The sequence below is a fragment of the Zea mays genome, chromosome 6 (genome assembly GCF_902167145.1).
Source record: "Zea mays cultivar B73 chromosome 6, Zm-B73-REFERENCE-NAM-5.0, whole genome shotgun sequence".
Classification (NCBI taxonomy): domain Eukaryota; kingdom Viridiplantae; phylum Streptophyta; class Magnoliopsida; order Poales; family Poaceae; genus Zea; species Zea mays.
Window position 1 is genome coordinate 118,643,706 of NC_050101.1, and position 22,329 is coordinate 118,666,034.

The 22,329-nt window shown below is 43.5% G+C and overlaps 2 protein-coding genes across 3 annotated transcripts; one reads left to right on the forward strand and one right to left on the reverse strand.

Moving 5' to 3' along the window:
- The first annotated feature begins 2,167 nt into the window (after positions 1 to 2,167).
- Positions 2,168 to 15,091, forward strand: LOC103629863 (AUGMIN subunit 3). Its single transcript, XM_008650953.4, has 19 exons — positions 2,168 to 2,596; positions 3,282 to 3,318; positions 3,657 to 3,760; positions 4,138 to 4,333; positions 7,747 to 7,813; positions 7,948 to 8,051; positions 10,178 to 10,262; positions 10,387 to 10,447; positions 11,083 to 11,214; positions 11,385 to 11,454; positions 11,763 to 11,820; positions 11,906 to 11,961; positions 12,859 to 13,011; positions 13,169 to 13,280; positions 13,355 to 13,496; positions 13,939 to 14,014; positions 14,110 to 14,205; positions 14,495 to 14,640; positions 14,759 to 15,091. The coding sequence occupies exons 1-18, from the start codon at positions 2,244 to 2,246 to the stop codon at positions 14,621 to 14,623; spliced, it is 2,031 nt and encodes a 676-aa protein (XP_008649175.1). The 5' UTR covers positions 2,168 to 2,243; the 3' UTR covers positions 14,624 to 14,640; positions 14,759 to 15,091.
- A 1,447-nt stretch (positions 15,092 to 16,538) lies between these two features.
- LOC100275560 (uncharacterized) lies at positions 16,539 to 21,861 on the reverse strand. Of its 2 annotated transcripts, none has more exons than NM_001149614.2 (6): positions 21,410 to 21,861; positions 19,609 to 19,854; positions 18,946 to 19,119; positions 18,751 to 18,857; positions 17,535 to 17,857; positions 16,539 to 17,329 (listed from the first exon to the last, which is right to left on the reverse strand). In NM_001149614.2, exons 1-6 carry the CDS (start codon positions 21,593 to 21,595, stop codon positions 16,758 to 16,760), a joined length of 1,608 nt encoding a protein of 535 aa, NP_001143086.1. In that variant the 5' UTR covers positions 21,596 to 21,861; the 3' UTR covers positions 16,539 to 16,757. The 2 variants fall into 2 exon arrangements, with proteins under 2 accessions (NP_001143086.1, NP_001402928.1); NM_001415999.1 differs by having other exon boundaries at positions 16,539 to 17,341.
- Positions 21,862 to 22,329: the final 468 nt, after the last annotated feature.

A 22,329-nucleotide genomic window follows, 5' to 3' on the forward strand; every position in this document is an offset into this window, starting at 1 on the left:
CGACACTCAGAGAGGATGAAAATGCAAGAACCAAGTACAAGGCACCAAACATGTCCGCTGTGGACTCTGGTGGCGCACCGGATACACAAAGGGCTCAACGCCGTTTATGCTTAGCGTAGGTACCTTGCAAAGTGTCTAGGATAGTTGAACATTTGCTATAGCGCTTGCGTTGACTTGAGTTCTGAGAAAAAGAGAGAGGGATTGACATCTCCCTCTTGTGGAGTTGTTGCTTCTGATTGTCAGAAGTGTTCAAGAGCCATCGACTTCGTGTGGATTAGCCTTGAGAATATTGTTCTCCCCCATTGATATAGTGAAAAACTCAATCTTGACCTTTGTGGTTGCTTGAGGGAGGAAAGGATTGAAAGAGACCTGATTCTTTGTAAAGTCCTCAACGAAGACATAGGATTCTCTGTGAATCTAAACTTCGGGAGATAAATCATGTGTCTTTTGTGCTATTTACTTTCCTACTGCATTTATCTTTGCTCATTTTGTTCATACTTGTTATACTTATGATTTGAGTTTTATCTACTTATTCAGTCTTGTTTATCTAGCTTCCTTTCCACTCTTAGTGTTGCTAGCATATAGCAAGTAATTACCTTTGAATACATATACAACTAAACTATTCTCTTATTGGCCACAAAAGTCTCCTATATAACCTTTCGGTAGGAACACTCGGATTAAGTCTTATGTTTGAGAAAGAATTTGCATGTGTTGCCTATTCACCCCTCTCTAGGCAACTTTTAATTCTTTAACAAACAGAGGACAATGTGGCATGTCAAAACTATAGCGTCGTTGAACTTCCCATGACATGCACATTCGAGGGAGGTTCTTTTTAGCATTTTATTCAAACTTTAGAACGCTAAAAATCTATCAAACATCCAAATCTAGCACAAATAAGTACTCTATCGTAGTGTACATACCTCATACCTAGTTTTTCCATACTAACAAAATTTAAGTGTATTAATAAATACTTATTTATTAAGCTCCCAAACATCTATCAAGCAAACTACTAGCTTTTCAAGTTTTAGTACTCTCTACCATTTTCTCCACCCTTATTCAAAAGAAACTCTAAACAAATTTTGTTCAAAAGTTTATTTAGACAAATTTAGACATAAAAGCAAAGTTTGTTGACCTCACACATATAGACTTAATTAACGAAAAACGATTCAAACTAAACTATTTGTTACCATTTTATGTGAGAGTTGACGCTAGGGCTCGTAAAAAACCATTTAACCTACTCTGATAAGCTTTAACCCTTCACTAAATAGGCGCTTAACAATGAAGGTGTTACATTAAGGGATAGGGAGGAACATAAGAGAAACAAAGAAACCAGGAAGTGCCATAATGAATGGGGGAAGTTGGAGACGAGGAGGGCACTCCAACATAAGAGAAACAAAGAAACCAGGAAATGTCATAATGTTCGTGCTTTCGATGGACGACGTGCCTGATTGTGAGCCTAGAGATTTTTGGGCCAATGTCTAACTCTATTTTCCAAAAAAAAATTAAGAATGTATAAGATGTTTCTTGGGCCACGAGGTCGTGGGCCTCGTGGCCCTAGTGAATCTAGGCCTATATATGCCCCATTATTTCTCTACTTAGATGCTCACTAATCAAATCAACAACCTTGACATAAATAAATTATAAACTCTAGAAAAGATGGTAGATAACAAGGTCAATGCATCCCTCTCCTTTAGTTCCCATTTAGTGTAAGCAATGCAAAGACGCTTGTATATGCGTTTGAAGAGAGAGAACAAATGTTACATTATCAAGCACCTCTGACGATGTCCCAAACGTACAATAGAAAATGGTCATATGATATAAGTGGTGATGACACTTTGTTTTTTGTTAGGGCCGTGGTGCAAGGTACTTGGAAAAAAAATAATGTGTTGGGCAATATAGAAAAGAAAGGGATCGATAAGTTGTGTAATTGTCGCATAGTGGGTATTTTCTCACAATTTTACAAAGAGGTTGCAAACTCAAGTTTTTGAAGTATCTCTTGAGAAAATAAAAAATATGGAGCTAGACACTAGTTTTACTTTTTTTTTCCGGAACAAAGTTTGTAAAACTGCCAGTTTGGCTTACAAAGTGGGGAGCATAGTTGGATTTGTGGAGTGGAATAGTCAAAAAAAAATCCCAGCTCTTAACTGGGCCTGAGTAGAAAAGATAAGGCCGTTCATTTTCAGCCCGTGGAAAAATTGAAACCAATTGCCAGACCAGGAGCGGTCCGAATTCTCTAGTTTCCGATGAAACCCCATTCAACAAGCAACAGATCCGATTTTTTTTTCCTGCTCGCGTTGTTTCGAACTCACGCAACGCAAGCTGAGCAACCGCTGCCGGCCGCGCACGGCCGCCCACCCACCAGTCCACCACTAAAGCCTCACACCGCCACAGCAGCTGCCGCGGCCGAGCCGACGACGAGGATGAGCGGGGCCGCGCTGTGCGCGGCGCTGACGGAGCTGGGGTTCGACGGGGAGGACCCGCTGGACGCGGATGCGCTGGAGTGGCCGTTCCAGTATGAGGAGGCGCGACCGCTGCTTGCCTGGATCTGCTCCTGCCTCCGCCCCTCTAACGTCCTCTCCCCGTCCCACCTGGCCCAGTAAGCGAATGATTTCCATCCCCTTGTCCAATCGTGCTGTTGCACCCTTTTTTGGCTGTGGTAGTGGTGGTGATTGCTGCTGAGGCCGATTTCGCTGCGGCATTGCTGTGGTATGCGACGAAATGGTAGGCTAGTTGTTGGGAGATTCGGGCAGCTGGGGCCAATCTATGGTGGAGTTACTGCGAATTCTCGGGGAGGCTAGGTGCAATAGGGTTGTAGGGGAGTGTTTGTGTCTCTAACTCTATGGGCGCGAAATGTTGGTAATTAGTGGCAAATGCCTGTGTTGCGTTGAGGATTTAGTGAGAGATTGTGGCCCCATATTGATAAAGCTGTGAGTTTCTGTGTGAAGTTATGGATTCTGGGTGGGGCTAATTTGCAGTTGCATTTTGTGAAAGTGCATCCATTTTATTACATTTGGGATGAACAATTTGAAGGATGCCTGTTGCGTGGGGAGAACATGTCAAATTTTTCTGGTTTTTTGTTAATAAATGTTGTTTCCTACTGTATGATTTGCTTAATGCTTCTGAATTTGCAGTTTTACTTGTGCTGTGGTTAGTGATTTGTCGTGCATTTGCTAGGCCTACTGATCAATTATCCGAAGTTTTGATGTCACATTTTTCATTTTCATACTAATTTGAATAGGTGAGTCCGTTTTTTTTACTTAATTTGTGCATGTGGTTGTCAGGTATGAACAACTCGTGGAAGAGGGAAGACTGTTAGAGGTATATTCAAAAGGCCATTTAACATTCTTACACACTTTAAAGGATGATATGACATCTTAAGTGTTTCTTTTAACTGATGCGGCAAGTGGGTTCCCCAAGTACTGGAAATCTGCTTCAATTTTTTGTTTTTGGTCAAATAGCATATTTAGTAATTGCAATTACACTAAATTCTCTGGGGAAGGATTGAAATTTGGTTAGTTCTTGGTGGATAGCCTTCATCAGAGAATAGATCCAATCCCAACCAAGATCTGGACCCCCCATGCAACTGCATTTTTTATGTAGGCGTCTATTTCTGTCAGGCTTAAAACTCTTATGGCACACATGTATCATTCTCTCAGGGTGAAGATTTGGACTCTGCTTTTGATAGTATTTCAGCTTTTTCAAGCAAGAAAGACAATCAAGAGGCTGTGTTTGGATCGGAAGAAACCATTCTTGATATCCGGTATGCTTGGAACTTCCAAATATTGTAGTATTGCTACATTTACATTGTCGTATCTATAGAATGGGTTCAAATTTTAGTAGTGACTGGTTTCTGAAATTGATGCTAGTGCAAAGTGTTTATGAAACCAATCAGAAGTGGGTTTTTGTATGCTACTTCAACTATTTGCTGGGTATGGTTTTTTCTTTTTTGACAGAAAACATTGTAAAAACGATTTTAAACTGCTGGTATCTGCTTGAGCTTTTGCTCTTGGAACATCTTTAAACCTAGATGAAGTCAAATGCTAATTACGCCAAGCTGCAAAGCTCATGATTGAAATGTTCCTTCTTAGCATCTTATAAGTGCTTTTCTTGACAATTTTCTCGTTTTTGTACTTGCAGTGAAGCAAAACTAGCATATAGAGCCGAAGTTTTTGAGTTACAAAAGCAGCTTGTGCGGCAGCAAGCACAATTTGATTTGCTTGCAGGCCAGGCTTCAACTCTTATTCAAGGTAGAAGATCACGTGTATCTGCTATGTCTGCAGTTAGTGGAGAGCTTATATCGCTAGATGAGATACTTTCTTCCAGAAACTTGGAGGTATAACTCAACCAGTTGCAGTTTGGAAAAGATTTTTATTACATTCAGATATGATACTTTGACATCTGAATGTATTTGCATCTTATACAAATAGCAGATACAAAGAAAAAAGATCTGTTTCGTGTCATTGTGGTACATGATTGAGTGATTTCCATGATGAGATTTTAACTAATGCTAACAGCATATCTTTTGCAATTTATCTCATAGTAAATATGGCCCTTTATTTTGTATTAGTACACTCGTAAATGAAATAATTCCCTGACTGCTTCTTTTGCATCGCAACTTTGACCTATGAGCATGTCTTATTTGGAGTTCGCGGATAACATGAGATATGAAATACTTAGCCTTTGTAGATTTTTATTCATATAAACAACAGCAACAAAGCCTTTTAGCCCCAAACAAGTTTGGGTAGGCTAGAGTAAAAACCCAACAGAATCCACAAGTCAAGGTTCGGGGTTCGGGCACATGAATAGTTGTTTCTATGCACTCCTATTCAAAGATAAATCTTTAGGTATATCTCATCCTTTCAATTCTCCTTTTATTGCCTCTTCCCATGTCAACTCCGGCCTTTCCCTTCCTCTCTTCTTATTGCTATTTGAAGGAAGTAGAGATTGCGTATAATGTGTTGGATGTATTGCATTGAGCCTCTAGGGAGAATATATAGGAGTACATGACTTGGAGGGAAAGAAGCCTATCCTAGAGAGGAAGGTTATCCCGGGATTACAATCAATCCTAAACCAACCATATCAGGAGTTGCCTAATATACTCTAACATCCTCCTGCAGTCGTAGCGTTAGCAACACGAACAGACAGACTAGAGAATAATGGAGATATCCCCCCACAGTCAGAACGTCGGTGCGAATGCTGCGAATGGAGTAGCCCATGTAGATGATAGCCCTTTGTGCTGATAATGTCGAGGTAGCCGAGTGCAAGGGCGTCGAGCTATCGTCGAGGTGCCGTGCGTAGGGTAGCCGTGGTCGAGGAAGCTATTGAGGACATCGGAGAAGAGAGGCCGCACAAGTCGCGGGCGCAGGTGCGGCACGCGAGAAGGCCCGCAACGCGCCAGAGGATGCCGTGGTGACGGTGGCGCTGAGAAGTAGCAGTAGACGAAAGTGCAATGCGTCGAGACAAATGAGGGTGTTGATGGCGGGGGCGACACGTCAAGGTCAAGCAGCCATGGACGATGCGTGTTCTAGGTTTGCCAAGCCTAGAAACGCGTTGTGTCAGTGGTGCTAGTACCAGACGTACTAGGTAGAGGGCCCCAACCATATGTGCCAGCATCTCAAGTGACCAGCAGAGAAGGCCTCCGCGACGATTGTGGTGCAGCACGACACAACGCATGGTTGCCAGAGCGGAGTAGACAAAGTAGTCGAGGACGAGACGATGATGCTGGCGACAAGGTTGTGCTGGACAAAGCGAAGAGGTAGGCGTGGCGACACATTGAGGTTCCTGGAGTCACGGCGATGAGAGCCACGGCGCATAGGAAACGAGCCTCAATGGCGCCAGTGGAGCACGATGGCGGTGTTTGTCGGCAAAGAACTCGATGACAAATGCGGTACAGACCGACGACGGTGGCTGGCACGCTTCGGACAGGAGCAACACCAACGCAAGGTGTTGACGCAACATGCAGGAGGATTCGCAATGCAAAACGACGGGTGTGTCGGCACAGCTCGCATGTGTCGAACAACTTGCTCAAACCGTGCGCGCATCGACGAAGTCGATGGCGATGTAGATGCAACGACGTTGGTCGACGACAGACGACGACGCTGCTGCCCGAGGAGGCGACGCAGCGATGGCCCTCTTGCTTGGCGAAGCATCGCGCGATGGACGAAAAACGTCTCGGGATGCTGGTTCGCCCGCGATCGGTTGATCAGGCCGACGGCGTGCAAGTCGGAGACGACGATGGTGATGTCGATGGTGGAGCCCCCTGATCGGTAGTGGCGACGACGAGCCGGCACAATTGGACGTGCAGACGAAGAGGCGTGACACAAGCAGGCGTTCCGGTTACGCCGCATGCCATGCCAGTTGCACCGTCGAAGAAGATGAAGCTGGTGTTATTGAAGTCGATGTCGAGGGCGCGCTGGTCAACTGGCGGTGGGCGATGGAGACGCAAACCCGATCACTGATCGGGAAAACAAAAAAAAGACGCAGCAACAACAGATCTGGGGAATTCACCGAGGTACCGAGGCGTGTCCCCTACGGGCGCGCGGCCTGGCGGCTCAGCGCGAGCGCGGCGGCCAACCCTGACAGCGCGTGGGCGCGGCCACAACGCGGTGTAGCCAGGCGAGGTCGCAGCCCCGACGCGGGCGCAGTGTCCCCGACGTGAGCACGCGGCTCCAGTGCGAGCGCGGAAGCCTGGCGCGCGGCTCCGGCCGGCAGCGAGAGTCGGAGCCGCCACCATGGTGGCGCACGACCCAACCGGCGGCGGGGATTCGACCCGGCCACAACCGTCACCACGACGGCGTGTGGAGGTGCCGGATCCAGCCGGTGCAGGTCTACGGGGGCCGATCCGAGCAGCGCCGACGGTGAGTTTTTTGATCTGCTGCTATTTCTACTTGACGCGATGATGACGATGGGCATGACAGTTCAGAGGGACCGGTCGTGCATCCTACGAGGGCGCTGCCCCCGACGGAGAGCGATCTCCCCGAGGGCGGCGCGACGGCTGCAGCGGAACACGAAGGCCAAGGGTTTGAACCTAGACTCGTGATACCATGAAGGAAGTAGAGATTGTGTATAATGTGTTGGATGTATTGCATTGAGCCTCTAGGGAGAATATATAGGAGTACATGACTTGGAGGGCAAGAAGCCTATCCTAGAGATAAGGAAGGTTATCTCGGGATTACAATCAATTATAAACCAACCATATCAGGAGTTGATTAATATACTCTAACATGCCTAATATACTCTAACACTATTGTGTTAGAATCCCACTAGCGCTGGTGTCTCCAGAGGTCTCCATTGGAAATATCCAAATCATCAAAACTGATGTTGGAGAAGCTTTTCTTCAATTTGTGCTACCCCTAGCCTATCACGTCGATCATCATTCGAGCCTCGAATCCTTCTTGTATAGTCATAAATCAAATGCAGCATACGTATTTGCATAACACTTATTTGTTGAATATGTTATCTTTTTGTAGGCCAACATTCTGCACCATACAACGTAGCAGGTCTAATTGTCGTCCTATAAAACTTGTCTTTTAACTTCTGTGGTACCTTCTTGTCATATAGAACGCCAGATGATTAACACCACTGCATCCACCCTTCTTCAATTTTATGGCTAACATTTTTTATCAATATCTCCGTCTCTCTGTAGCATTGATCCTAAATTTTGATTTTCATATAAACAAGATATTAATATGTTCTGTAAGGTTATTTTTTGGTAAAGTTTGATTTGATGTATTTTCTAACTTTCAGATGAATTCAGTTCTTGGAAGAATCACTGCTACTACCCAGGAACTAGCCCATTATCATTCAGGGGATGGTATGTGCTTTACCTAGCGGCAATTGGGCATAGCTATTGTTCTTTTCGCTTTTGGTCAATGAATAATCCTAGCTATTCTATAGTGTATAAACATTATACTGTAATCAATGAAATCCTTTATTTATAATTTGCAGAGGAAAGTATATATTTGGCATATTCAGACTTCCACTCCTATGTTGTTGGTGACTTGGCTTGTACGAAAGAGCTAAATAGGTGGTTCTCAAAGCAATTTGAGAAGGTAAATCATGAATCTGTCACATTGTTCTGTCATGGGCATCATAGGGAGCGAGAGGCAACAGCCAGGCTGGGATAAGGCTAGAGAATAAGATTGAGATGAGCTGGGATAAGGCTAGAGAACAAGATTGAGATGAGAGAATTGTGGAGAGTTGGTTAGCAGTAGATAAGTCCAAGAAAGTAGGAGTTAGTTGAGAGTTTGTAGGAGAAGTTGGTTAGCCATAGGGCTATTTATAAGCCGCATGGCAGCAGGGAATAAATCAAGCAAGATCATTATCAAACCAATCTCTCTCTCTCTCTCTCTTGCAATGACCCTCTCAAGCGTCTAGGGCTGCTACCCTAGAACCAAGCCTTCGGTCCATGGGGTTGTCTTCTCCGGCGAGGTTATACCCCTCTGCCGCAGGCTTGGTTCTAGGGTAGCAGCCCTAGACGCTTGAGAGGGTCATTGCAAGAGAGAGAGAGATTGGTTTGATAATGATCTTGCTTGATTTATTCCCTGCTGCCATGCGGCTTATAAATAGCCCTATGGCTAACCAACTTCTCCTACTAACTCCTACTTTCTTGGACTTATCTACTGCTAACCAACTCTCCACAATTCTCTCATCTCAATCTTATTCTCTAGCCTTATCCCAGCTCATCTCAATCTTATTCTCTAGCCTTATCCCAGCCTGGCTGTTGCCTCTCGCTCCCTATGATGCCCATGACATCTCCCCCTCCCTTGAGGACCAGCTCGTCCTCGAGCTGCCATAGACTTACCTGACACGACTTAAGGTTAAGCCTTTTACATCTCGGCTTACCTTTGTTATTTAAGACGAAAATACAAAATAATTGTGGAACTAAAATATAAATTTGAACTCCAGCTATGTCCTCCTGTCCTCCTGGATCCCAAGGAAAGAGCTGAACTGCGGACTTCACGTTGGATGACAGGTGAAGGAGGAACCAGCCCGTTCTTATGTTGGGTCTGTCCAGCACCAAGGCAGTTGCCCGAATGAAGGAGACGACCCTCTTTGGCCGTGCAGGGGGGCTGCATACCCAGATCTCGACTTCTGCAGTGGGTTCAAAAAGTATAGACGAGACCTGGTGGTTGGGCGCGCGGGCTGCGAGTTGGTGCAGCGATGAGCTGATCAACAAGTGCAGCTTCCGCACCGCCCGCCTAACAAGGAAGCCGCGCACTGCGGCTTGCAGGCGCACCACGGCCTGCTCATGTGATGACGGCCATGGGGTGGCCCTGGAGGCCACAGCAAGGTGCTTCTCCCCACGAAGGGACTGTACCTGGCGGCGTGCCAGGAACCCTCGCGCTGCCGCCTGAAGCCGCACCGCTGCTTGGAGTTCCTTCTCTGTCTTCTCCTTGTAGCGGTGGAACATCACAACGAATTGGTCCCACTTCTCTTCGAGCCGAGTGAATGCATCTAGAGTTGGAGAGGGCGGGTGGGAGGGCGTTGCGGCAGCAGATGGTGCGGCGGCTGGTGGTGGTGAGGATAACCTGGAGCTGATACCAGGTGTCATGGACCTTCGGTCCATGGGGTTGTCTTCTCCGGCGAGGTTATACCCCTCTGCCTCAGGCTTGGTTCTAGGGTAGCAGCCCTAGACGCTTGAGAGGGTCATTGCAAGAGAGAGAGATTGGTTTGATAATGATCTTGCTTGATTTATTCCCTGCTGCCATGCGGCTTATAAATAGCCCTATGGCTAACCAACTTCTCCTACAAACTCTCAACTAACTCCTACTTTCTTGGACTTATCTACTGCTAACCAACTCTCCACAATTCTCTTATCTCAATCTTATTCTCTAGCCTTATCCCAGCTCATCTCAATCTTATTCTCTAGCCTTATCCCAGCCTGGCTGTTGCCTCTCGCTCCCTATGATGCCCATGACATGTTCTTAGTTAACTGACATTGACTGGCTAATTTTACAATCTATGACAAAGTCAATACTCAATACCATGTAATATGTAAATTGGCAGATTTAGGTACAATTTTTCATCTTCACTACATGTCCAAAACACTGTTCTGTACAGCTATATATCTCAGGCACAATTTTACTTTTTACCCTTTCAGTAGCGTACGGCAACTCTCTAGTCTCTACAGTTTGTCCGCTTACTTCTTTAACATTAACATTTGTTATGTGACCAGGGGCCATTTCGACTTGTTGCTGAGGAGGGGAAATCCAAATGTTCCTGGGTTAGTCTTGATGACATCACTAATTGCTTGATAAGAGGTAAATTGGCTCATTTAATTATTTGTAACTGATTTTTCATGGAGGAAATAGCATGATTCTGATACTGGGATGACATAACAGATGAACTCATAGTCATAGTAACCATTTTGTTGTCATGATGCAGGAGATTCTGAAAAATCGCATCATCACCAACGTGTCGCTGAGTTGCAACGACTTCGGTCCATGTAATTAGTTTTGGCTTCATGCCTTGTCTTAGCCTTTCTATTTGCAACCACTCATCAGATTCATAATTGCAATCATCTCATGCAGTCTTGCTGCATGATTCATTTAATCATCAAGTAAAGCTCGCATTACGTTCCAGATATTCTAAATTGGTAACTCTTCATGTTGATCCCTTACATAAAAGATGGGTGCTTAGCATTCAAGAAACTTTAGGGTCATGAGGATGACCAACTTCTGTAATGGGTAACCTACTAACCTCCTAATTATCTAAAAATAAATTATGAGGATTCAGGCCTCATTATGATTCATGACCCACTTAATGATCTATTCATCTATCCATTGTCCGATGGTTTACAACTTACATAGAAGTTGGAATATTTTCACCTGAAAATAGGTGTGCACCCTATTTGTGCTTTCAATTACCATTTTGATACAGCTACCCATTTCCAATATTCAAGTTTTATGTTGTGACCTTTCATTTGTTATTGATTCTTTGAGTTATTTGTTATGTAAAATTTGGGACCACATTCTGCTTGTTGTGTTTACCTCTTAGGCAGCTAATGATGTGTTTTTTTTCAGCTTTGCAACTTTCGCACCATTCTTGAATTTAGTCTGAATCACTTTATTTTGATGACAGATTTGCAACAAGTGAAAGACAATGGATTGAAGCGCAGGTTGAGAATGCTAAACAGCAGGCTATACTCTCTATATTGAAAGCACAAGTGTCATCCGACGAGGCTCATATACATAGGGATATCCATTCTCTTAGGTATATGTTATGCTATGTTTATTGATCCTGACTAATCAGTTTTCCAGCTTTGTACCATATACGTAAGTTATATAGTTATATGCATAACTGCAAATAAATTCCTAGAGCAGAATCAAAGATTTATCTAATTATCTTATAAGCCCTCATGTATCTATGGCATTTGCCTTCAGGAGAAAAGGTTCTGAGCTTGCTGGAGAGCTCTCGACACTTTCTCAAAAGGTGCAAGCTTTGGTATCTGAGGTGTGTAAGACACAATCTTATCTTTATAAAATATATTTTGTTCCTGGGTTATAAATTAGTAGCTCACAAGTCAAATTTAAGTTTGATTGTCGGGGTATTTTTTGTGCTTTTGGGATCTGGAAATGTCTATACTGGGATTAGCTTCATAATCTTTCAGAGGCACGTTCATTATCTGCAAGATAACATTCTAGGTTTTAGAAGATAAGATAGCAATAATAGTTCTTACTGAAGTGCACCATTGCACCAGTTCTTTTTTCATGGCACACTCGTACATCTTACTTCATCTGTTCACTTGTTCTCCCCTTCAGACAATACCATGCCTGTGTTCAGAACTTGCTCAACTTCAAGGCACATATATCTTGCAAGGTTCGTAGGAAACATTTCATTTTCAGTGTTCTACAATTTTTGTTGTGTTGTTGTCTTAGCTTCTTCTTATCACTCAAATATTTAGGGGATTATGATTTAAAGGTCATGCGCCAGGAGTACTACATTAACAGGCAAAAAACGGTAAGTTCATTTCACAAATCGCTATACATGTCATGTCGACGTCTTTATGTGTCTTTCTTTTTGTATTTTCTTATGATAATGTCCTATCTTCTTGAATATTATGAAAATAAGATGCCGTAGCATCTCCTAGAGATCGAACCTCTTAAAGTCAAAATTAAGGCTTATGAAACGAATATCACCCTCCAACAATCCCCTAACCAACAACCTATATTTAGTGGTATCTGCTAACTCATACTATCCCTCGTATTTTGGGTGACATGTTGTCCACCCTATATGTATTTAAGGTAGGGGAATTATTGGTTTTTTTTGGGGGGGGGGGGGGTGATGTACCATATGAGAATATAGGCATACAGGAAATTTAAGTTTAGGAGAACTCTTGACGATGCCCTTGTACTGTATGTAGGAGAATAGAAGTGGTGGAATATTTGTTGTATTGCATTGGACCTTACGAACTGATTATATAGATTATAGAGTACATAGGACTAACACCCCACATGAGTACACAATGTGGTACTATTCCTATTTACTAATACTGTAGATACTTAGGTGGTATCAAGCTGTGTAAAACATTATATTCCTTATATTGGCTCATCTTTAAAGCATTGAACTATTGGAGGATTTCTAAGACAGCCGCACATCCACAGTAAAGAAAGACTACTGCACATTTGCAGAAAAGAAATTGCAACTACCAGTATTCCTTTGCTGTTATGTAGATTTAGTTTGGTAGTGTACTAGTGTGGCCGACAGAAGGTGGTTGCCTTACTCGGTTTATACTCGCATAAGTCGGACTGTAACAGGGAACTGTTTTTCTCCTTTGTAGGCTGCACTTGTATTTTGTTATTGTTTTGTTCCGTTAGTTTTTCTTCTGATCTTACTGGCATATGATACATTTTGCAGTTCATCAATCACTTGGTTAATCAGCTTGCCAGACACCAGTTTCTGAAGATTGCTTGCCAACTTGAAAGGAAGAATATAGCTAGTGCGTACTCATTGCTTAGAGTAATAGAATCTGAGTTACAAAGCTACCTCTCAGCAGTCAATACCCGCTTGGTAATCAATCTCCGTTGTTATTGACTTGTTTCTTGTCCTTGTTTCTTTGGTGTCTTTTCATTTACACTCTGTTTTCAGCAGCATCTATTTCTGTCACCTGTTATTTTCGTTGTCTTCAGGTATATGCTTAATTTCTTTGTGTTAATGTGTCTCTCAGGGTCATTATAATTCATTGATTCAAGCTGCATCTGAAGTACGAGAACAAGGAGCTATTGATGATCGTGACACTTTCCTCCATGCAGTGCGAGATCTCCTATGTATTCACTCAAGTAAGTGGGCAACTCTACTTATCTGTATGAGTATTTTATTCTCATATTCCTAACATGGCTTATCCTTTCTGTAGATGTCCAAGCAACAGTGCCAACATACATGTCAGCACATGCATTGGTTCAGCAGATATCAGCACTTCAATCTGACTTGCTTTCTCTTCAGTCTGAGCTGGAGAACACCCTTCCAGCTGACCGGAAAAGATGTATCAATGAATTGTAAGTTAACAAAGCACTGTCTAATAATTTTTCCCTTACCTTATTTCCTGTCAATATATGAAATCAAAATTTCAGAGGTTCCATTTAATGCTTTTTCTGATATGTACCAACCTATTCTATTGTGTACCATCATACCCATGTATAAACAATTAATCCCAGATATCCAACTGACGAATCACACAGTAGGCATTTTTCTAGCTCACAGCCAAACCGGTTTCCAATGCGAAGCTGATGCCTTGTCTACTGTTCATAAACATAAATAAGATTTCAATATGGAAGCATCGCAGTATGCTGAATATCTGGTCTTCCCTACAAGTTCTTCACTAGAACCATTATTGAGTGTCATCCAATATTATGTTTTGTCCCCAAAAATCACTATTTAGTTGGCCAATATATATTTACTAGGCCAACCCCAGTCATTTCACTCTCTTCACTCCTGCAGATGTACTCTGATTCAAACAGTGGAACAGCTTCTATTTGCGTCGTCAACTACTGCAGAACCAATATTGACGCCTTGGGTACATTCTTTGAACCCTCAGATTGTGATATTTCTTGGATCTCCTTTATTCCAGCACATATGAAATGATGTGATAAATCCCTGCTCGTCTTATAGCCATTGATGCGGGCACTTGATGATATGGAAAATGCCAACGCTCAAGTCGAAGTTTCTGTGGAAGAAGTAACCAAGGCTCGCACCCAGAAGATAAAGGTATTTCATTCATCGATATTGCTATTGTCCGTCATGGCTGTTGCCTGATGAAACAAAAGCTTGTTTGATTATCTTTGCATCTATATGGTAACTTCCACAAACTAGACTACGCTTTCGGAGATTAGTTTCATTGGACCCAATGCATTACTGCATACAACGACTGGCTTCTTGGCTTGATTGCCAGTCGTCACCATCAAGCTAAAGAACTTTAACAAGAAATATCTAGTTATCTTGTCTCCCTTTTGTTACCGTGTTCTGCAAAAGATTAAAGGTGCAAAACGATACGCAGATCTTTGAAAATCGTGCCCATGAGGTGGGGAGGGAGAGGCAAATATTCGTTGATTTCTTCTGCAACCCTGAACGCCTCAAGAATCAAGTCAGAGAGCTGACCTCCCGTGTGAAAGCTCTCCAGGACTAACCTGTTTCTGTAGGCTGGTAAGTATAGGGCAGGACATGTGATTCCCAGTCCCTTCTAACCTTGCTTATTTTGCCTATCACATTGCTCTAAAACTTGCATGATTCCAACCATTGAAAAATGTCTCTATGTGCCCAGGTCTCACAGGTCGTGATGCTTTTTTTTTCTATGTAAAGTTTGACTTCACTCCAGCGTCAGGTTGGGGCTGCTGTGCAGGGACGGTATGGAACAATATACCCATCATGTAGCTCGGGGGGGTTCAGGCTGTAGGTCCTTGTGCCACCCGGAATAGGATGGCATTGTTGTGATATTATTTGTAGCGATATGTATGTTGTAAAGTATCTCAGAAATCACGAGCCCTTTCTTTCGTGTATGGTTTTGCTTTTGAGTAGGTTGTGGTGGTACAGTTGTTAGCGTCCAAAGGCACAATCGGTACTGTAGTTTGGATAAATGGGATCGATTTCCTCTTCACTCGCCTCTCAGGGTTGCGTTCGTATCCTAGCGCAGCTGTAGCGATCAGTTGTTGCAAAGGAATGTAGGTGTACATTTGGGCCGGGCCTGATGGGCCGGTCCGAAGCATGGAAAAAAAGCACGGTCCAGGCACGGCATGTCGGACCGGCACGGGCTGATATATCGGGCCAGGTTTGGGCGAGGTCGCGGTCCATGGGCGGGCAAGAGCACGGCCCGTTTAAGACAGACACGAAATGGTCCATATAGAGGCACGAAAAGGCCCATATATTTATTAAAATCACACTTCATTCGATATTTTTATGTACTTGATAAAAAACACAAAGCTGGAGATAATGTTATTTAGATGTTTTTTTGTAGCTTTGAATTAGAGTATGCGATGTAATTTTATTTTTGTTATGAACATTAGATAATGAACTGAACTTACGAACTTTATATAGAGCTGATTATACTCTTTTTCTTTCTAACAAAATGATTTGTAAACGAGATAGTCATTGCATAGCTCTAGTAACTTAATACAAATATTGAGTTTGCTTTTGGTCAAATTTATTTGTTTGATTAAATTTGTTTTGAATTTCGGGCTCTGATGTGAATTTTGGGCCCTGATGTGAATTTCGGGCTTTTATAATTTCGGGCCGTCTAAAATGAGCCCGACACGTTTAAGCAATTCCGGGCCGGGCCGTGGACCTTTAAGAAATTCCGGGCCGGACCGTGGACCGAGGGTGAGGCTCGAAATTCAAACGAGTCGGACCAGCCCGAAATTCAAATAATACGGGCCTTTTCGTGCTTGGACCGAACCGGGTCAGGCGGCCTGAATGTACACCTATACAAAGGAGCGGACGCATGGCAGGCGCAACAAGTTGCCGCAGACCCGCATAAGATTATACAAAAGAAAAACTGAATACGGCAAGTCACCTACGTTCAGCACATGTCCAACTTAAGAGGCTATGTTAACGCTATGATTCCGAAGAGAGGAGAGGATCGACAGCAAGGTCGCGGGGAGGGACGCTAAGCTGGTTGTTTGGACTTAGAAGTAGCGGATTAAAGCTAAATGAATAGGCTGAATGAATGTTATGTTATGAATTTGATTAAAAGAAAAAGGTTATCCAGCAATTATGACAGATCAGAACCTTTATATCCGCGTCAGTCTGGAAAATACAGGGTACCGGTGGAGGTGCGGAGGTGCCGCCCAAAAAATTTAGGCACGGATTGGAGCCCTAAAATGGTTCCTAGCCAGATTACTTCTCTAATTTATATAAATTTTAATGAGTTGGAATAAATCCGGGTTCATTCCCGGAGAAGCGAACAGACCCTTAGGCCCCGTTCGTTTCTCTCGGAATGGCCCTGGAATTTTTCACGTTGATCAAAACTTACGTAAATTAGAACAATAATAAGGCTTGGAATTGTTCCAGTTCACCGTTCCGAGAGAACCGAACGCCCCCTTAAGCAGTTTGGAATGGGGCACGATTGAGTTAAAGAACCAATGAACATTTCAATTTTCCACTACCCATGATTCGCAAAACATACAACTGGAGCAACCTACCGGTGTCAAATTTACAGAGCGGGGAACACGCCTCCGAGGAGGTGATAAGGGGCTTTCTTATTGCTTGGATACAATCTTTACAGGCTTACAGCAAACTACCTATTCCAGGGATCTTAACTTCCACGTTCAGTTCTCAGTACCCTCTGGTATCTTGAAGAGGAACTGTGGTAGCGAGGCGATGCGGGGGAGGTTTGTCAGCAGCTCTCCAAACGAATCCTTTCTTGACATGGCTGGCGGGTTGGTGGCATCTGTAGGTTTCCCTGTTGGCGCGGAGGTGAATTCTTCGTCGGAACCATCTGAGGCTTCCACGCCGATGCTGTCCCCGTCATTTGGCTCGGGCTTTGGTTTGGCAACTGGTGCTGTGTCTTTCTGAATCAAACAGCAGAGGGAGTCCACCCTGGCCATCAGTGATCTCTCGACTGCAGCAGTAACCGGCGGGCCTTGTGTGTCACCAAGAAGGTACTGAGCAATCCCCTCGAGTGTTTCTTTGGTTGGCACCTCGTTGTTGGCCAATGCCGGATCGCCTGAAGTGATCTGCTCTGAGATGCAGTTGCCTAGGTGGTTGACCAGATCATCCACTGACATGGATGGTCTAAGCCCAGGCACCTTCAATTGACTCCACCAGTTGGGGATATTGAATTCTGGTGCTGCACCATTCACATTTCTGCTGACAGCTTGTGCACCTACAGCACCAACTCCTGTAAAAATGCCTGTGGTATTAGAAAGATTAAATCAAAATATATTCAGATGTATCACGTTATTAAGTGAAACGTAGAGATGCGTCTACCCGTAAAGCAAATCACGTACAGGGGTATTCATACTTCATGGTACTGATAAGCAGTGCGCCAACATGATGCGGGAGCAGAAATGAATGCAGAAGATGCCATCATAGGCTTAAATTACCTATTCCTACTGTCTGAGGAGGATATTCTGCTGGCATTCTTATGGAATCATTGTTTTCTTTCTTAGCAGATATGGAGGAACCGGCACATGGTGACACCGAATCTGAATAGCCAGGCAAAGCCCGATGTTCATCTTTCAAATTAGTAAAACCAGCGCATTTTGATTCAACCGGATCCTCAAATATTGTGCACCTAGGTTCAAACAATGTAGGGTCTAATGTGATCTCTGGCTGTTGACTCAATTGATATAACCGCTGATCACACTGAATAAGCTTCTCAAAATTCTTGCTTAACAAGGTTGAAGGGCACTGCAGAAAATGCCGCCTGCAAATTTTTATTTTTGAACAATCAGAATACTGAACGAAGGAGTAGAGGCTCAACAAATAATAGTATAAAGGCAGTATGTTATAAACCAAAGTTCTGAGTTCTAGATGATGCTACTGTGTTATAATCAAAGTTCAGTGTTATAGATAATACCATGCACCATAGCTTTATTAAATAGATACCTGGCTCCAGAAAGCTATATTTGAATGCATGCCAGCTTCTTTTTTTCCTTCCTCTTATGCAGTGTGTAACAGATTGTATTCATAATTTTTAGGGCCCAAAAAGAGACCAGATGAGGTCCTGTGATGCACATACGTGCACTGAGGGAATAACTGTACGTAGTATGTAACAATAGAAGAATGGGTGACAGAACATAAAGGATATAGAGACGAGTTTTTTTTTTACTAGAAAGGGTGACAATGTCTCCTTATCTTCTTGAATTTATAAGTGACTCCTAAGCAGATAGAATCCAGATATGATACAACTCAAGTCAAAGTGATCCACAACTAAATAACTGGTCCCTCAGTACCCAATTGCTCCCAAAAGGGGCAAACAGTTCTTTCTGTTCTAATAACAAATAAAAAGCCAGAAACATAGTACTACAGAACCCCAAGTAAACATCATAAATATCTTGAAATGCGTCCAGAGGCCACAAATATGGAACGATAAAGTAAAAATCATGTGGCACATAGTACTACAGAACCTAGGTAAACACTGTCAATATCTTCCGAATGCTACCAGAGCCTCTAAACATAAAGCAGATAAGCTACGCATTATACTCCAACAGAAATAATAGTAACAAATTGTATGAGGTACTGCCAGATATATAGGAGCAATCTTCTCGTATGAAATCTATTTTAATTATGAACACTCAATAATTAGAAGTAATTCACCTGTGCATACTTGCTTGCCCACCAGTGAAATCTGAGGCAGCCTGCCACAGTGTGTGTTTCCTTGGCTGCGGATCTGTCTCTTTAAAGAAAAGAGGTGGCCTGGCCAACTTCAGGAAAAGGAAGACACCTCAGAATCAAAACAGAGGTAGTGAACTAAGAAGAAAAAAGAAACAAACATCTCCCAGATAAGCGTACCACCACGTCCAAGGTTCCTTGGCCATTTTCGGGGCAAATTGCCTTCAAAGCAGCAATATCTGACCATTGAATTTCTATCTTACTTTTAAGGCCACCTTCCAGAACTTCCCACACAAGTTTATGCTTTGCAAAGTAACACTTCGCCACCAAATCACCTTCATACCGTGAGACATACTGCACAGAGAACATAGTGAACTTTAATTAAGATATTTAAGGGCAAATTTTGTTCAGGTGGACTATTATATGAACTACTGGAAGTGCTGGCATGCAGAGAGTTTGGCTCATAAGCAATTGTTGCAGCAAAATATGCACAAAAGATTGGATAACATAAAAGATGCATTGATATTGCACTAACTCTTCATACTACAGGAGTATCAGTATTATAATTGTTAATTTTAGCTTCAAGTTGCATAGGCTACAGGTGAAAGAACAACTGTGATAACGGTTTACGACATCAAGAGTATTTAATTTAATGTATTGACTATGTCACAACAAAGCATCGTTATTCATCGGCATTGTGTCTTTCGTGTGAAGTGTGAATGCAGTACTTCCCTTATTAAAAAAATAAAGGCAGCATAAAAAGGGAAACATACACCTAACGCATATTGAAGTTCCATCAAAGGCCCAGAGCTCATAAAAGAGCAGCAGAAATAAATCCCTCACCTCCCATGAACCAATCTTCAATATATTTGCAGGAAAATTCGAAGCTTTTAGCCGTTCGCCTGCTGAAGACACACCGGATTTACTGTCTTTCTTCTTGGAAGGCTCAGAACCACTGTTGTCCATGGAAGACTCCCCAGCGTTGGATGCTTGAGAAAGTCTCATCTGAATCAAATCCAAGAGTGATGGGCTTTTTTTCAGCCGCAGACCCAATGGGCTAGGTTCATCAAGTACATTGTGGTACATATCCTGAAAGTGTCAATTAGCATATACAAACAATAAATCTCAAATCTGACAATTCTACAATTATACATGCATAATCATATTTTGTCGACCAACATTTGATTAGTCATTCCACTTTTACAGGAGGAAAATATCATTAACACCTCAAAACAGAAGCATACAAATTCCAAGGGATAAATAGCCAGTCCAGATTATTTTCTTAACAAAGTTACTCATTTTTTCGTTCACTCAAACAAAGTATATTTTGAACGTACAGAAAGTGTTGTTGCCCGGATAAAGCATGTACACATGCATATTGGCTAGATAATGGACTGAAATCCTCTAAACAAAACCTTACCTGGTGCACAGAGTACATGTACAGTACAGTACTATTTTATGTCAATGCGCCAAGAACAGAGCATGTTTCTGGTATCTGTGTTTTTGTGTCTAGATGATAGTAAAAAATTCCAATCATAGATTTGTACCGTGACAGGACTTGCTAATTCAAGAGCATGGTAGACTGGTAGTATTAAGACTTCATGAGCATGGTTAAACTATTGTTTCTTTTTTACATGCTTGCTTTAAAGCATTAAACTATATTCAACATCCTCCTCTATATCTGTCATTTACAGTCTTCTGTAAAAGATTCTCTCTTTATATCTCCTCTAAATATAGGGAACAGGAGCATTTGGCGCTCCTTGTTGGAGTCAGCCTTAGGTTGTCTCCAGCAAGAGACGCTAAAGCGTCCGATACTAGGATGCGGTTTCGGTGGCATGGAGAAAAAGCTCCATACTCCAGAGAAGAAACCTTCCGGAGGCAGCCGATCCAAATGTCAACATGAAAAAAAAACAATTTCTCACCATGTAAACATATTTGATAATTTTAATATAAAAATGTTTTGCAATCCGCGAATGATTTTTTTGCATTGCGTACTATTACGATTTTCATAAAATGTCAAATTTCAAAGAAAAAAATTACTTCATTTTTGCATTGCTTACCTAGGTTAAAGTTGTATTTAAATGAATATTACAAAAAATATTGTAGTATATGAATTCTGTTATCACTGTAGATATAGAGGACCGAATTTAGAGGACGATGCTGGAGATGGAAAAGATATAGAGTACAAAAACTTTTTGAGGGTGTTGTAGAGGACAGAGAATATTCTTTTAGAGAATTAAATTTAGGGAACGTTGGTGGAGACAGCCTTAGAACGCACAAACAGGGAAAGTAAATGTGGAGCATAATATGTCAGCCTGTCAGCTAGACAGAGGACATTTGCAGCATTGCAAGAGTTGCATACAAACGAAATGCGGAAAAAAATTATCTGCACGAAATAAGCTGTAGGAGAATCGTCCTTCGTTGCAACCTCCTCTAGTCCTCGAAAATTTGGATGGAACGCCTGAATTTCACGGCTAAGCTCCTCTACTTTTCGCAAAAATACCACGCTAAACTAGCCCTCAAAAATCCTAACAGAACCCCCCGACTGGCATCAAGCATGGCAAGATTAACTCGCTAACCAGCTCACACTGCCAATCGAGCACACCAAATTCCGGAGAAACGAAAACGACGACTCCGGATCTACCTGCTGCGGCTGCGGAGGCGTCGGGGGCATCGGCTGAGCTGGCCTGGCGCGCTTGCTGAGCGGGCCGCGCTCGTTGGCCCCGAGCTCCTCCACCTCCAGCTTGACCGCCGCCGCGCGCCGCGCCGGAGCCATCGTCTGCTCGGCCGGTTCCGCGTGCCGCTTACCGGAGCTCGGCAGCTGCACCATGGGCGTGGAGATCAACGGAAGTACGGAACCCTAACCCTAGCCGGCTCCGATCACCGTGACGGCCGAGTAGAATCAGGCGGACGAGACGACGGGAGGCGAATCGAATGATTCGAGGGAGGGGGAAGGCGGTGGCGGACGGAATGGGGGACGGGAGTCGGAGAAGCCTGCTTGGGCTAATGGGCTTTCGGGGACGAGAAGGGTCCAGAAATAGCCGCCGCCGGCGGCGCTGGTGGATGACTTGTGGGGTCGGATTTCTTGGGCCCCATGCGTCAGCTACAGGATCCAAGTGGATAAAGTGGAGGGGTCGTTGGATGCAGGCGCGCGGGCGCGGTGACAAGCGGGCCCACGCGGTGGTGCTGGACATGTGTATGCTCGGTCGGCCGTACTACGGCGTGTACTACTGGTACGAGCGCGCTGTGTGGTGTCCTTGTGCCGAATTTTTTAAAATTTAGTATTTTTTTCAAAAAAAATCATGTTTAGACCTTTAAACAACTTAATTTCTGATTTGGACCTTTTGCTTGACGCTATAAACTATGACAACGAGGCAACATAGCTCCATACCACCACCTATAGTGCCAAGCTCTGACGTGCCCCGCAACTCCTCGAGCTCCGTGCCGAGCCTCGCAGTCGACCGGACCTCCTCCCCGCGGCCGAGCCCCGCCTCACCAACGGAGCTGCCTCCTCGAGCCGAGCCCCGCCTCACCAACACTGTGTTGCCTCGTTGTCGTCGCGCC

Bases quoted from the DNA above. Each gene is read 5' to 3' on its own strand.
- LOC103629863 (XM_008650953.4), top strand. From the start codon at position 2,244: ATGAAACCCCATTCAACAAGCAACAGATCCGATTTTTTTTTCCTGCTC. The intron at 8,052-10,177 runs GTAAATCATGAA...TTATGTGACCAG, and splicing joins TCTCAAAGCAATTTGAGAAG to GGGCCATTTCGACTTGTTGC. The intron at 13,281-13,354 runs GTAAGTGGGCAA...TCCTTTCTGTAG, and splicing joins TCTCCTATGTATTCACTCAA to ATGTCCAAGCAACAGTGCCA.
- LOC100275560 (NM_001415999.1), bottom strand. From the start codon at position 21,595: ATGGTGCAGCTGCCGAGCTCCGGTAAGCGGCACGCGGAACCGGCCGAG. The intron at 19,855-21,409 runs GTAGATCCGGAG...TGACACTTTCAG, and splicing joins CGCCTCCGCAGCCGCAGCAG to GATATGTACCACAATGTACT. The intron at 18,858-18,945 runs GTACGCTTATCT...CTTTTCCTGAAG, and splicing joins AAGGAACCTTGGACGTGGTG to TTGGCCAGGCCACCTCTTTT.